The following is a 16,365-nucleotide window of genomic DNA, read 5'->3' on the forward strand; positions in this document are numbered from 1 at the left end:
AAGGAGACAACGGTCCAGCAACCCAAAGTTGACCGGGAGACGACGACCTAGACCACTCACGAACTCATCGCAGCATCCTCCATGGGCATCATCCTGCAGTACCTGGTCTTGACCTGTGGTGTATGTGAGACAGCAAGAGTGAGCTCACATACGTTCATCGCTCAACAAGTTGTGGGGAATAATGTGCATGAACTCGCCAAAGGTGGGAGCTCACGTGAAGTGTAAGGCTTACCAAAGAAGATGGTTAGAGCTGAGCATTGCTTTTAAAGTTGGTCAAAATTTTATTAGCAGTTACTAAGTATAAGTAAATACCAACCCAATTAAATAGTAGAACAAAGGTAACCACATCACCTGCAATGCAATGCATATGACAAATTGAGTTTAGTTCCATAAATTAATCATGTGAGTGTCCGAGCCGCTCATGACCGTGAGCACGGCTAGTATACCAGTTTTACACTCTGCAGAGGTTGCGCATCTTTACCCACAAGTCGTGTATCCCATGTCGCCAGGGTTTGCAAGGCCCTTAGACACTTCCGAGGTGAATGGCTAGGGATCCACTACGAGGCCTTTACAAAGTTCCACTAGCTTCCGAAAACCCGCTACAGTTTATAGGAAGATCCAGTACAGGAATCCCTTGCAGGACCGCCATCGCAGCAAAATCCTCCCGAGGGCACTTCCCGCACTGACCTCTCCCCTACTGCCCTTGCCCCTTTCGGGTAAGGTAGTCTTCCACTAGCTTTCCTAATTAATCAGCCAAGGGCGTCCCATTAAACCCTTGTGGTAGCACTGTTTTCCCGGGTGGTTCTCCATGTTCCAATTAACATAATGATCTTAACATGAACCATAAATAACAACTGATAACAAAAGTATAATCATGAATAGTGTAATCTTCATACCCAAAACCACATATAGCACTAGCAAGTACTACCCAGAAAGTTCAGTGGTGAACAAGGTATAAAGATAATCAAACTAGGTAACCTATTGGGTCCCATCAAAATTAACCTATGCAGATCATTATGATTAATTAGAACATGAGTAGGTGAAAAGAAGTGATCAAGGGCACAACTTGTCTGGGCCTTGAGAATCCAGGTACCAGGATAATCTTCAGATGACTCGTGACCTCGCACTAGTCGTAGCAATACAAACAAACAGTGTATAGGCAAAATTAACATTACACCAAACATATATGCCAAAATAATCTACATATTAAAATAAGATCACAGGAAAAAGAATTATTAATTTTGGAGTTGTAGAATTCAAGTTATGATTTTCCTAAGGTTTAATGTGATTAAAATATGATTAAATGATAAATAAATTTCCTGACAGAGTTCATGTCAAAACAGTGATTCTAAATGGTAGAGAATATTATTACAAAATTTTAGGAATTGGAATGACTCAATTTGGAGCTAAAATGAATTAGTTATGAATTAATTAAGTTTCTGGATTTATTTTAACACTAAAAATCATTTTCTAAATCATTTTCTATGATTTTCCTATTCACTGGACTGGGCCTCAATTATAAGAAAAGTCAGGGGGCTCAGCGCAAGAAACCCGAGACACGGGGAACAGTGCCCGAGGGACGGCGGGTTGATTCACTGAAACCCGAGGGTCTCATATGAAAAACGACCCGTCCGAAGGGTATGATATGATCTGGGCCGTCCGATCGCGCGCCAACCGCCCAGATTAGATCACCAATTAAACGAACCGGTACGCATCACAGGCCGCACGATGGAACTTCAACGACTCAGATTTAAATAACCTATACGGATTTACTACCGGCCGATCGAGATCGGACGGCGCGCGATCCCCGGTCGAAGCGGTACGCATCAGGCTCAATCGCGACCGAAGATGCTCGATCCAACGGCGAGCACGTATCTCTCCCCTACCCTTGACCAACGCGGCGGCGCCAATAATCCCTGGCGGCGCAGCCCGTCGGCGAGGCCACGGTCGGCGACTTGGTGCTCTAATCCACAATCCTACGGGCGCTATGCTACGAGCAGTACAAGGCGAAAGACGTGGAGAGGACCATACCGCGAATCGCGCAGTCATATGCCCTGGCCACGACGCATGGCGGCACCGCCGCGAACCATTTGCTCCGGTGAGCAATTGAAGCTGCCCCGATGTTCGGTCCTGCCCGACCGATGCACAAACGACTTCCCCGGGTCCCGGCGACGCTACTTGACCACAAATCGGAGGCGGGGCGCAAGCACAGAGGAGGTTCCTCCAACGGCGGCCGCGGGGCGGCAATGGCGGGCGCGGCTGCGTGGTGGGCTGTGTTGGGGAAATAGGGCACGAGCGGCAGGGTCGAGGGACCGCCAATTTGTAGACGCGGTAAGGAACAGAGCGGCGCAACGGCCCCGAAATCTACGGCGAGGCCCCGCCATGCTCGCGCGTTTGTTGCGGTGAAGAAGATGGAGTCCGGTGTCCGTGAGTCTGTCTGGTGGGCCCGTGTAGCAGCCACACGTGAGAATGGAGGAGCGAGCGCGAGCCGCGCGCGGATACGCCTGACGAAACGGCCCACCCGTCAGTGACAGAGTAAAGGATGCGAGCGTGAGAGAAAGAGAGGCTGACGTGAGGGCCCCGCATGTCAGCGAAACAGATGAGAGGGCGCGTGCGGGAGTAGAAATTTGGGCCGCGAGGGAAAGAAAAGCCAGGTGGGCCGAATTCCAGGTTGCGGCCCAACAGCAGGTTTTATTCTTTTTCCTTTTTTTCTTTTCTATTTTCTTTTCTCCATTTTCAAATCCAATTTGAGTTCAAGTTTAAATTCAAACTTTTGTGAATAACTGGTCCTCAGTTTGAATAGTATAATTTAATATTATAAGTGTGAAGGATGTTTATTCTGATTTTATTTTATTTTATGTAGGATTTTTCTTAGTTCTTCCCTTCTCTTTTACTTTCTATTTTCTATTCCAAATTCAGAATTTGGGTGTTACAAATCCTACCCCCCCTAAAAATAATCTCGTCCCCGAGATTTGTAAGAAAAGGGAATACAAAAGGATTGGTTTGCAATTTAGCTTTTAATTTCTAAATCAAGGGTCTCTCTTTTTATTATTAGTAAGTGATAGGAGAGCATGGGTATCATATGTATGTCCACTTTATTATGTAGGATAGAAGATGTCTTTAGGGTATATATAGGTTTGGGACAAGAAAGAGTAGGATAAGAAAAAAAAAACTCCATCCAAGATTGTGGATCTTGACTCATCTTGGTGACCTCACTTGATCCTTGAAGACTTGAGTTGGTGCTCACCCTTCCTTGATGAAGTTGATCATATTCTTCGGTCTTGTCTTATTGATTAGGAGTTAGTGTATATTATCGGGCTAGAGAATATGGTCAAGATAGGTATGGTTGAGATAGACTACATGATGTAGGTCAAAAGTTTGTGTGATGTTAGGTGGGGATAGGCAGATCATGCAATCCATCATTACTCTATTGGTTGGGTTGTTATGTAACTTGTTATATAGGTCAAGTTGTTGGGTATGGCCAAGTTGATATAAGTCTCCAAATTAGGCTTAAGTGATTTTAGGAGTATGGTCTTATCCTTTCTACCAGCATTAAGTAACTCACACTAGCTTAGATCATATTGGGTTAGATAGAATCCAGATTAGGTTGGTATGACTAGTTTAAACTAGTTAAGATTAGCTAGATCAACCAGGGTAGGATAAATATTATAAGGGTATGTTAGAATCTTTTAAGATAGGATGGATTATATGATATAGGTAGGCCATTGTTCAAGGATAAGTTGGTATAAGACATTAATTTAGGTTAAGATATATTTGTAGAGACAGTGTCTAACCTATATCACCAACTTAACTAACTTGTTAATATCTCACTTTAGATTGGGTCATATTTAGATTAGATAGAATCTGGATTAGGTTGGATATAACTAGATTAGACTAGATAATATCTAATTACTTTGGATTAGATCCTGGTTGTTACTAGGGTAGGGTAAATATGCTTATTAGGGCCAGATGAATCCATAAGGATAAGGTAGAATCTTTTGAGGTCAGTTAGATCTATTAGGATAGGATAGAATCTTTTCAAGATAAGGTGAGTATCTTTTAGGATAAGATGGATCTATTAAGATAAGGGAGAATCTTTTAAGATAAGATGAATTGGTTAGAATGAGATCTTTTAGGATAAGATAAATCTCTTAAGCTAGATAGGTTCCAATGGGGATAATCTAGGCTGTCTAGTTATTTTATAAATATATTTTTATACCTATGTGTATTTGCAGATGTAATTGTGGACATTACTCCACAACTAATCACACTCAATCAAAAATCCAAATCAGACAAATATCATAAGGACAAACATTCAAGCATATAAATATTTACAAAAAAAAAAATAGTTTTGTTTTTGTTCCTAGGATTAGGTCTCCTATTCCTAAAGTCACTTTAGGCACTAGATTTCAAAGTGTGAAATCCACATTTGTCTTTAGAATGAAAAGGTAAGAATAATCAGAGTAAAGCGGAAATAGACGAGAAAAGATTAAGAAAAGTTTAGAAAAGAATCAGAGTAGCAAAGGTAAGGTTAATCAGAGTAAAACAGTAGAAGGTGAGACAGGATCAAGGAAAGTATAGAAAGAATCAGAGTAAGGTAAGTAGATAATGGTTGTCCAGTTCTATCTAGGTTTCGTCCTACAGTCAACATTCCTCTGATACCACTTCTGTAACACCCGGATTTTAGGGGTCCAAAACCCGGGGTTAACATAAACACCAGGTATGCTGGGACCAAGTCTCAAACATATGATGTATAGTGGCACAGGATCGAATGTCACAACTTTATATATAACAGGAGTTCTATACAAATAAATAGTTACATTATAAGGAGACAACGGTCCAGCAACCCAAAGTTGACCGGGAGACGACGACCTAGACCACTCATGAACTCATCGCAGCATCCTCCATGGGCATCATCCTGCAGTACCTGGTCTTGACCTGTGGTGTATGTGAGACAGCAAGAGTGAGCTCACATACGTTCATCGCTCAACAAGTTGTGGGGAATAATGTGCATGAACTCGCCAAAGGTGGGAGCTCACGTGAAGTGTAAGGCTTACCAAAGAAGATGGTTAGAGCTGAGCATTGCTTTTAAAGTTGGTCAAAATTTTATTAGCAGTTACTAAGTATAAGTAAATACCAACCCAATTAAATAGTAGAACAAAGGTAACCACATCACCTGCAATGCAATGCATATGACAAATTGAGTTTAGTTCCATAAATTAATCATGTGAGTGTCCGAGCCGCTCATGACCGTGAGCACGGCTAGTATACCAGTTTTACACTCTGCAGAGGTTGCGCATCTTTACCCACAAGTCGTGTATCCCATGTCGCCAGGGTTTGCAAGGCCCTTAGACACTTCCGAGGTGAATGGCTAGGGATCCACTACGAGGCCTTTACAAAGTTCCACTAGCTTCCGAAAACCCGCTACAGTTTATAGGAAGATCCAGTACAGGAATCCCTTGCAGGACCGCCATCGCAGCAAAATCCTCCCGAGGGCACTTCCCGCACTGACCTCTCCCCTACTGCCCTTGCCCCTTTCGGGTAAGGTAGTCTTCCACTAGCTTTCCTAATTAATCAGCCAAGGGCGTCCCATTAAACCCTTGTGGTAGCACTGTTTTCCCGGGTGGTTCTCCATGTTCCAATTAACATAATGATCTTAACATGAACCATAAATAACAACTGATAACAAAAGTATAATCATGAATAGTGTAATCTTCATACCCAAAACCACATATAGCACTAGCAAGTACTACCCAGAAAGTTCAGTGGTGAACAAGGTATAAAGATAATCAAACTAGGTAACCTATTGGGTCCCATCAAAATTAACCTATGCAGATCATTATGATTAATTAGAACATGAGTAGGTGAAAAGAAGTGATCAAGGGCACAACTTGCCTGGGCCTTGAGAATCCAGGTACCAGGATAATCTTCAGATGACTCGTGACCTCGCACTAGTCGTAGCAATACAAACAAACAGTGTATAGGCAAAATTAACATTACACCAAACATATATGCCAAAATAATCTACATATTAAAATAAGATCACAGGAAAAAGAATTATTAATTTTGGAGTTGTAGAATTCAAGTTATGATTTTCCTAAGGTTTAATGTGATTAAAATATGATTAAATGATAAATAAATTTCCTGACAGAGTTCATGTCAAAACAGTGATTCTAAATGGTAGAGAATATTATTACAAAATTTTAGGAATTGGAATGACTCAATTTGGAGCTAAAATGAATTAGTTATGAATTAATTAAGTTTCTGGATTTATTTTAACACTAAAAATCATTTTCTAAATCATTTTCTATGATTTTCCTATTCACTGGACTGGGCCTCAATTATAAGAAAAGTCAGGGGGCTCAGCGCAAGAAACCCGAGACACGGGGAACAGTGCCCGAGGGACGGCGGGTTGATTCACTGAAACCCGAGGGTCTCATATGAAAAACGACCCGTCCGAAGGGTATGATATGATCTGGGCCGTCCGATCGCGCGCCAACCGCCCAGATTAGATCACCAATTAAACGAACCGGTACGCATCACAGGCCGCACGATGGAACTTCAACGACTCAGATTTAAATAACCTATACGGATTTACTACCGGCCGATCGAGATCGGACGGCGCGCGATCCCCGGTCGAAGCGGTACGCATCAGGCTCAATCGCGACCGAAGATGCTCGATCCAACGGCGAGCACGTATCTCTCCCCTACCCTTGACCAACGCGGCGGCGCCAATAATCCCTGGCGGCGCAGCCCGTCGGCGAGGCCACGGTCGGCGACTTGGTGCTCTAATCCACAATCCTACGGGCGCTATGCTACGAGCAGTACAAGGCGAAAGACGTGGAGAGGACCATACCGCGAATCGCGCAGTCATATGCCCTGGCCACGACGCATGGCGGCACCGCCGCGAACCATTTGCTCCGGTGAGCAATTGAAGCTGCCCCGATGTTCGGTCCTGCCCGACCGATGCACAAACGACTTCCCCGGGTCCCGGCGACGCTACTTGACCACAAATCGGAGGCGGGGCGCAAGCACAGAGGAGGTTCCTCCAACGGCGGCCGCGGGGCGGCAATGGCGGGCGCGGCTGCGTGGTGGGCTGTGTTGGGGAAATAGGGCACGAGCGGCAGGGTCGAGGGACCGCCAATTTGTAGACGCGGTAAGGAACCGAGCGGCGCAACGGCCCCGAAATCTACGGCGAGGCCCCGCCATGCTCGCGCGTTTGTTGCGGTGAAGAAGATGGAGTCCGGTGTCCGTGAGTCTGTCTGGTGGGCCCGTGTAGCAGCCACACGTGAGAATGGAGGAGCGAGCGCGAGCCGCGCGCGGATACGCCTGACGAAACGGCCCACCCGTCAGTGACAGAGTAAAGGATGCGAGCGTGAGAGAAAGAGAGGCTGACGTGAGGGCCCCGCATGTCAGCGAAACAGATGAGAGGGCGCGTGCGGGAGTAGAAATTTGGGCCGCGAGGGAAAGAAAAGCCAGGTGGGCCGAATTCCAGGTTGCGGCCCAACAGCAGGTTTTATTCTTTTTCCTTTTTTTTCTTTTCTATTTTCTTTTCTCCATTTTCAAATCCAATTTGAGTTCAAGTTTAAATTCAAACTTTTGTGAATAACTGGTCCTCAGTTTGAATAGTATAATTTAATATTATAAGTGTGAAGGATGTTTATTCTGATTTTATTTTATTTTATGTAGGATTTTTCTTAGTTCTTCCCTTCTCTTTTACTTTCTATTTTCTATTCCAAATTCAGAATTTGGGTGTTACACCAAGCGAGTACCTCCCCCAGCAAACACTATCCAAGTGTTAAATTAAAGGCAAGCCCCGGTTTATGCATAACCGTTATATATGCTATTTTACTGCACTTAATGTTTGTAGGCTTGTACTGTGCACTTAAGTGTAGGAGTTAACTGAAACCCTAGTTGCATGAACTCAAGATTCCTATTGAGATGAATACTAGTATGCTAGGTCGAGTAGCTGCTTATTTAATTAGGATCTCGGTAGAAGTCGAGTGATTTTTCTAGCACTCGCGCGAGGTCAGGACATTGATTGTACCCACTTTCATATTGTACTGATGTTGGTTTGTGGGCAACAATCCATGGGGATTGGTTGTTCACGGGATGAAAATTTGAATAAGGATTAAGGTGTGGTACCGTGAGTCAAGCGGTTGAACGTACTAAGCACATACCGAGAAATATGGTAAATCGGTAAGCCTAGTACCTGATTGAACCTGGCAGTGGACTTTACCCCTCACGCGACCTGAGACGAGGTCTCCCATTCCGGTTATGGTGGGTACAAGTGCGGTCACTGCACGACGGCCAGTCGAGGTCAGTGAGGCATTGTACGCCAAGGCGGTGAGCCCTGCTCTGCTGACGGGGAATCGATGGGGACGGTTGATATGTGTGGGGACGGAGTGCCCCTGCATGTCGTGTGTTTAGGTTTACCTTGCAAGGATAAAAACTCGATTCGAATCGTCTGCTTCTCGCAGCTAATGAGACTGCTTGATCCATGCTGCTACATTGAGTAACAAGTGGAATGATGCGGAGATGATATAAGATGTTGATTGCTAAAATGTTTGCTACTTTGTATGAATAGATAGTACATTTTTAGCCTTAAGAGAGTCACACTTAACTTTGACTAAGTTAAAATCTTGATTTAGAAACTCAGCTAGTGCTTTTGGCAACCAAACCCCACAACCAAACAGCTGCATGTCTAGAGGTAGAGGAGTAGACTCCTCACACCGGGTAAGTCTAGCTGAGTATTAGTATACTCAGCCTTGCTTGTGGCACAATTTTTGCAGGTACTCCTTAGGATGATTTGTTGCTGGTGTGACTTGGCCTCCATCCCTGCCACCGGGATAGATGGTCGAGTGGGTTACTGCTTCCGCAGGAGAGGACCAGGAGGAGTAGCGTGGCCAGGCTTCGCCATGTTACTCGGTTCTTCTCCGTTAGTTATTTCCGCTGCATTAAAATTTATGGTTATTATTTCTGAAACTCCGATAATGTAATCACTAATGATAGTTATTAAATTTGTGGTATTATGTTTTATTGTATTTCTCTGTGCCTCACCTTCGAGTGAGCTGGTGGTATTCGATCCTGGATAAGTGGCTTTATCGGATTAGATCCGAGGGACTGACGGGTTATTCCTATTTAAGTGTGGTCTAGCCTCTAAGGCGGGACTTAGGCACTTAAGTCAGAATAATTCGGGCGATTCCGCCACAGCTGGTATCGGAGCGAATACCAGTACAGAGAAGACAATAAGTCATGATTTCCAACCTTTTATAAAGTAAAACTTGCTTAGAAACCAAAGTTGGATAGATATCAGGACGATAAGTTAGACCTAGGACGTGAAGCCCTAGGAATAGATGGGTAGCTAGGTGGCTAGCTATTTAGGCCATAAAGGCTACTACTACTATTAATAAGGATGTTGTAGAAGCACCCAAAAATTAGTTAGGTCTGAGAAGACGACTAGAATGAGCATGCATCATGATTGTCGCATTATAATTTTCTCTTGTGCATCAATATGCTTCTATCACCTTTATTCCAATAATAAGAACTTGTGAATAATGTGATGTACTGCTATGTTAGAAATGCCTTACCTCGTGTCAGATGGGTATGTCTTGTTAGGTTGTGTTATGTGTTTCTCCTGCCTTGCCATCTAGGTAGTATTGTAATTGTTCAACCCTTTTTGCAAAACATTTGGTTGCTTGTTCTATTCATAAAAGACCCCCTTCCCCAAATCATCTAGTGGTTCCCTAGTGAAACTCTTTAAAAAAAAATCAAATCACGTGTTTGTTTTGGTGTTTCTAGCCCTTGTGTGTTTTACACTTGAAATTGCACCTACCCAACTTGTAGATTCCCATAGCTTGACCCCTAAATCGCTAAAGCTTCCTTGTGCACTTGTTGTGTCAAAAAAAATTGTTGTTAGTATCTAGTTACGCAAACCCTATTAAGGCCGTGTTTCTTTCCATAAACCCTTGCCCCTAAACCTTCATAGCATTTCTGTCGATCATCCTAGCTGATCCTGTTTGCCTACCTCTCCTTTCGCCTGGATCTAATAATCCTTTTTCTTGTGAATCATGTTTGCCTTATCATCCAAATCTCTGGATCCCTTAATGATTCTACCTCGTTATCTGGTTATCTGCTATGACCCGTTCTCGAGCATCGGATGTTGATCTGCCTAAATCTCTCAATTCTAATAATTCTTATACTCGTTCTTCGAGGGTCATGACGTCGTTTTACCAATTTTATCTTTAAACGGCGTATCCATTTAGTTCAATGGATGTTGCTCTTATCTTTGGATCTCTCATGTCTCTAAAAGCTTATCAATCTCGATCTCATGGTTGGTTCCTCCTCATATTAAATACCGTATCGATCTTTGGTTGATAATCCCCGTGATGATCATTAAAATAGTTCTCTGAGATGAAGAAAATCCTCATGTGATGCTCTTTTGCCAGCAATCTCTGCTTCAATTCTGATCACATTTTTTTATTGCTGAGCCATACTCTCATGGGCTCCATCTAATTATGCCAAGTGGATTTCATTGGTTACGTTTGGTAATGGTGTTATGACTAACGACCGATGGTGCCGCGACGAAACCGAGAGCCCACTATGGTGCACACATGGTTGAGCTGCTCGGCACGCGCTGGTATCGTGGTTAATAGTCGTGATCCATTACGAGACTATACTGATGTGCTATCTTTTGTGAACATTCTCTCAAAGTGATCGCTGCATTTTGTCTCAACATGCCGCGATACTCTCCCCAAATATATCTTCAGTATCTTGTCAGATCACATCTCATAAATTTCCATCTATCTCCAACCTGGGAGTTACAAGCTTCTCCACCCTTGAAGATCCTCATTCGAATCTCGGGACGAGATTCTTTTTAAGGGGGGAAGGCTGTGACACCCCAGGTGTCTATTTCGCGTTATGTCGGGAGATTAATCCTAATCTCGGATGCTCAGTAAAAATTTCTATTTCTCGATCGTGCCTATCTCTGTTTATCAGGCTTTCTCTTGGAAGTTCACCGAATTCAGAGTTAATCGATCGCGAGAAACAACCAATTTTGGAGCGTGTTAAAACTTTTAATCTCTCGGAACGAATGCAGACTCGAAGATCATTCTCGAATTATAAATCTCATCTGAAGTTCATTAAATCAAACTCTCGATGACTGTATCTGATCTGAGCCCGAATCCAATTCCTCGAACTCCGATCGATGTTCGACTATTTTATCTGGATCCGTACTCTCACACGGAATACTCGATATGTCGTCCTATAATCAATTTTATCCGTTTCGGCCAAATATCTTATGTTCGAACCGAACTCAAAACCCCGTATCGACGGCAATTTTAAAATGTCACGATCCGATTTCTCCGACTAAAATCCAGGGCCGATCAAATCTCAGGCAATTAAATTTCGAATCACGCGTAGAAAATTATTTTCGAGCGAAATCAAGTCCAACTCTCGGCCGAATTAATCGCTCAATCGTCCGTTCGCCGAAAACTCTAATTCGCTCTGTTCTCCGTAGAAACGAATTCCGCAGGAGCATTTTTATTCCGGAAAAATATTTAGCGCAACTCGATTTCGCGTTTTGGGCCAAATCCAGCCCAGCCCAATAGGCCCACTAAGAAACCCTAACCCTAGGGCTGCTTCTATAAATAGGGGTGCTCACTTGGCAAATTTTCACTCCCACCCCTGCATTTTCCCTAGCCGCCACTCTCTCTTCTCCCTGTCTTCTTCTCCCACGCACACAGCCAGCGCGCAGGGAGCACGGCTCCTTTCCTCTCCATGGCCGGCGCCCCCTCCATGGCGAGCAGCAAGCTGGCGCCCCTGCTCCTTCTTCCTCGGCGCTGAAGCTCCTCCCTGGATCCATGGCGTCCAAGCCCCCTGTGCCCTCTCTCCCATGGCGTGAGGCCCCTACTCCTATCTCTCTACCAGCGCCCTCCCTGCTGGGCGTGTCCTCTGCTCCACAACCCAGCCATGGTGGTCGCCGAGCTCCCTCTCCCAGCCAGCGCCCTCCCTGTTCCTCTTCCCCGCAGCACAGTCCGCTCCCTATCCATGGATGCAGCAGCCCATCCTCCTTCCCCCAAAGCAGCGGCAGCAGCTTCCTTGGACGGCGCCCAGAAATTCCAGCAGAGCTCGCCCCATTTTTTTTTCTCTTTCCTCCCTGGCCGAAAGATTCCCCTGCTGTTAGCTCGGCAACCATGGCGTGCAGCCCCGGCAGCGAGCTCCTCCCTTGCTTTGCTGTCGGACGTCCCTGCCACTACCTCGCTCCCTCGTCGCGCAGCGAACTCCATCGCCAACCTGCGCAGCAAGCTGCGCGCAGCAGCAGCAGCCATGAGATCCTGTCCGTGTCGCCAGCGTCGACCCGATCTGCGCAGCGGTGCCGGTCCACCGCAGCAGCCCCATGTTGCGCCGTTGATCTGCGCGGTTCGACTGTCTCCGCGTCTCGCTTTGCCGAATCTGCGCAGCGCCGACGTGCCACCGTGGGAACCCGTGGTGAGACCCCGCTGTCCTGCGCTTTTTGTGTTCGATTAAAAGGCCGCACCAATGAATCACATAATAAATTGTGTAATGATTGTGTATGTCGTTTAATCGCAGCCCTTGTCGACGTCACACCTTGCGCATCGCTCGTCGGCAAAGAGCCCAAACTAATGGCATGCATACGCGGCACGAGTCGGCCAGGTTGTTCGCCTTGTATGATCGCGATTTATTTTACTTACGTATTCGGTCCATGATGTGTCTGCGTGTTTATATGCGTGTGAAAATAAATTGTATGAATGAACACGTATATAGAAGAAAATGAAGTAGAACAAGAACTCGAATGTTTTTATATTTTTGGTAGGATCACATTTGCGGTTAGAGAAAAAGAGGTTGTTCAATGCGTGCGATTTGTAGTTTGTCTAATTATGTTTTGGTTGATGTGGAGCACATGGGTGTTCAATTATGTGTAGGTATAAAATGTTTTGGGTTATATGCAGTGGCAAGGTCGCATTCACGTTTTGGTAAACACGTGTGTCGTGCTTGTTTTATATGATAAGTAAGTTTGGAAATATATGTGATGCGAGGATTTAATTAGTACGCGTATGTGTGTGGTGTCGTGGTGTATTTTGGTAGTGGTGGCGTAAGATATTTGTTGAGGTGTGCGGGTATATGCCGTAATATGGTTATACTCGCAACAAAGAAGTGTGTATGTCTTGTTAACACAACGTTTAGGTTGCTGTCGTATAGCCGTGTGAAGAAGGCTCGCGATGGTCATGTGACTAAAAGGTGATATAGTGGCAAGCGAGAAGTAAGTTCAATATTTTAAACGGTTAGTTAATAGCACCTATCGACATCGTCATGATTTTTGTTGTATGGCGGATCGATGCCTTGTCGTCGTAGCCTTAGGAAATTTTCTGGAATGCGCTAGTGCTCTACTGATGGGTTGAATGAACTTGAGATGTATTACAATAGCTGTGTGTCGTGTCGGTCATCCAAAAAGGGCGAAAGGTGGTGTGTGATGGTAATTGGGAAATGGTCACGTCATTAGCCAACTCATGTCAAGTAGGAGTCGATGGCGTAAGTGATTGTGATATAAATAGGTGTGGTGTCTCGGACTGCGTTAATAATAGGCAAGCCGATGTGTATGTCGTATGGCGGGCTATGCCATCCCTTTGGTTAATCGACTAGTTAGATGGCGTTGGTTAAGCTCGTAGTTACGGTGAATTACTTGTTGTGGTCTAAATGCGTATGGTTATGGTCGCAGGTAAAAATTAGTAGTGCTCATGTGGTGTCTAAGTTAAAATGCGGACTAATGGGTGAAAGGCGCTTCGATATAAATATGTGCCGGATTTGATGATTGTGGTGAATGCGTTTGTTAAATGAATGTGGTAATTTTAGTGCACTAAATGATTTGGATAAAATTTGTAAGTCTACTTGTTAGTGCTCAATTGATTGTTTTAACTCTAACAAATGGTAAAGTGTTAGAATAATTCAAATCTCTAGATCATGGCAATTCTTGAATTATATAGAAACTAAAATTCGTTGATTGCTGTTTTGGACTGCACGCGCTGTTTTAGTTGTGCTGTATGTTTGATGAACTAAATTGTGTTTTCTGTAGATATGTGCTATAGAAAAGTGGTAGATAACTTTATTATCTTGCTGGTGTTAAAATTTGACAAACATAGGTCTGACGGTTTAGGAGTTAGGATTTTTACAAATTCAGTAACTGAATCTGTCCAAATTCTGTACAGATTTCAGAAACTGCATTGTTTGCCTAATTTAATGTTACAATCTGTTCATGGTCATTATAATAAAGTTGTAGATGCTTTTCTGATCTTGCTTGTGTTAAAATTTCATAAACACAGGCCTGATAGTTTAAGAGTTATGAATTTTACAAACTGGTTGCTGTGTTCTGTCCTCTGTCAGGACAGATTTCGAAAACTGTAATGTTTGGTTTGATTAAACCTGGAATCACTTCTTGGTGATTATAAAAGTTATGTAGTGCTTTTGCCAAGCTTTCCAAAAAGTCTTGGATCACTATTTTTGGTGGTCTGAAGATTAAGTTACATGTGTTTGAAGTGTGAAGACTGAATCTGTCCAGTTTTGGACAGCACAGCCTTCATAGTGTATTTTACCCTTGATACATGTTAAATCAGCCAGTGATGTTTATAAATAATTTGTAGAACATTTAATTAGCTTTCCAGAAAGTCTAGGATTACCTTGTTTGGATGTCTGAATCTGTAGTTGTGAATTTTTGAAGTTGCAAGTCTGAATCTGTCCAAATCTGGACAGAACTGTTGTGTTAGCACTGTTTGACCTTGCTAAGTGCTGAATCCTGTGGAGGTAAAAATATCAAAGTCGTAGAGCACTTTTTAAGCTTTCCAAAAAGTCCTAGTTTGCTATTTTTGGATTCATATTTTAAAAGTTATGATTAAAACAAGTGACTGCTGTATTGCTGTCCAAAAATCTGCAAGTGCCCATTTGATGATTGAGTTCACCCGTTTGGCTAAAAATGCTTAGTTAGCACTTAGCGGGCATAGACTCGTAATGGCTAAACATAGACTAACATGTGTTCCATGATTAAGGTGCTTGCTTGCTATAGTTGATTGTGATAGATGAGTCCATCGACATTGATGCATCGGTCCTCTGCTAAACTTGTGTTGTGATGCTTTTGTATGATCACTAGAAGAGCTAAGGGAAAAGTCGTAGCGAACTTATAGACTTAACTAATATAAGGTTGGATAACTAATGGATGATTAAAGTGAACGTGGTAAACACTTGTGCTCATGCTTGTGTGGTCATGTTTGTATTGGTTAAGTAAAGTAAGTGTCGTCATCTTTCCAGTGGTAGTAACTACGTATGCCCGACGACGTGTAGATAAGTAAAACTAACATGTGGTTGTCTGCGGTGTCTTCCAATTTAATGTTTAGTTTGCTACCGTCTATTTTGGGATTGTCTTGTGATATATTTCATCATATTCATACATATGCATCCTGCATCTCATTTAGGACAGAGAGATGATGATCGTGCAGTGATGTGGTGACAACCACAAGATGCAGTTGGTGGACGACCTGAAGAATGGTGGACATGACCAGTAGATGCTCGCCAAGCGAGTACCTCCCCCAGCAAACACTATCCAAGTGTTAAATTAAAGGCAAGCCCCGGTTTATGCATAACCGTTATATATGCTATTTTACTGCCCTTAATGTTTGTAGGCTTGTACTGTGCACTTAAGTGTAGGAGTTAACTGAAACCCTAGTTGCATGAACTCAAGATTCCTATTGAGATGAATACTAGTATGCTAGGTCGAGTAGCTGCTTATTTAATTAGGATCTCGGTAGAAGTCGAGTGATTTTTCTAGCACTCGCGCGAGGTCAGGACATTGATTGTACCCACTTTCATATCGTACTGATGTTGGTTTGTGGGCAACAATCCATGGGGATTGGTTGTTCACGGGATGAAAATTTGAATAAGGATTAAGGTGTGGTACCGTGAGTCAAGCGTTTGAACGTACTAAGCACATACCGAGAAATATGGTAAATTGGTAAGCCTAGTACCTGATTGAACCTGGCAGTGGACTTTACCCCTCACGCGACCTGAGACGAGGTCTCCCATTCCGGTTATGGTGGGTACAAGTGCGGTCACTGCACGACGGCCAGTCGGGGTCAGTGAGGCATTGTACGCCAAGGCGGTGAGCCCTGCTCTGCTGACGGGGAATCGATGGGGACGGTTGATATGTGTGGGGACGGAGTGCCCCTGCATGTCGTGTGTTTAGGTTTACCTTGCAAGGATAAAAACTCGATTCGAATCGTCTGCTTCTCGCAGCTAATGAGACTGCTTGATCCATGCTGCTACATTGAGTAACAAGTGGAATGATGCGGAGATGATATA

General features: G+C 43.8%; 1 protein-coding gene across 2 annotated transcripts; it reads left to right on the forward strand.

Moving 5' to 3' along the window:
- The first annotated feature begins 11,684 nt into the window (after window positions 1-11,684).
- LOC103633863 (COPII coat assembly protein SEC16-like) lies at window positions 11,685-15,628 on the forward strand. Of its 2 annotated transcripts, none has more exons than XM_020541297.3 (3): window positions 11,685-12,489; window positions 12,592-12,675; window positions 15,483-15,628. In XM_020541297.3, the coding sequence occupies exons 1-3, from the start codon at window positions 11,862-11,864 to the stop codon at window positions 15,515-15,517; spliced, it is 747 nt and encodes a 248-aa protein (XP_020396886.1). In that variant the 5' UTR covers window positions 11,685-11,861; the 3' UTR covers window positions 15,518-15,628. The 2 variants fall into 2 exon arrangements, with proteins under 2 accessions (XP_020396886.1, XP_035816801.1); XM_035960908.1 differs by having other exon boundaries at window positions 15,488-15,516.
- The last annotated feature ends 737 nt before the right edge of the window (window positions 15,629-16,365 follow it).

Source organism: Zea mays, chromosome 7, assembly GCF_902167145.1.
Source record: "Zea mays cultivar B73 chromosome 7, Zm-B73-REFERENCE-NAM-5.0, whole genome shotgun sequence".
Classification (NCBI taxonomy): domain Eukaryota; kingdom Viridiplantae; phylum Streptophyta; class Magnoliopsida; order Poales; family Poaceae; genus Zea; species Zea mays.

Excerpts from the sequence above, each read along its gene's own strand:
- LOC103633863 (XM_020541297.3), top strand. The coding sequence starts at position 11,862 with ATGGCGTCCAAGCCCCCTGTGCCCTCTCTCCCATGGCGTGAGGCCCCT. Across the intron at positions 12,490-12,591 it reads TGCCACCGTGGGAACCCGTG|CCCTTGTCGACGTCACACCT; the intron begins GTGAGACCCCGC and ends GTTTAATCGCAG. Across the intron at positions 12,676-15,482 it reads ACGCGGCACGAGTCGGCCAG|GACAGAGAGATGATGATCGT; the intron begins GTTGTTCGCCTT and ends CATCTCATTTAG.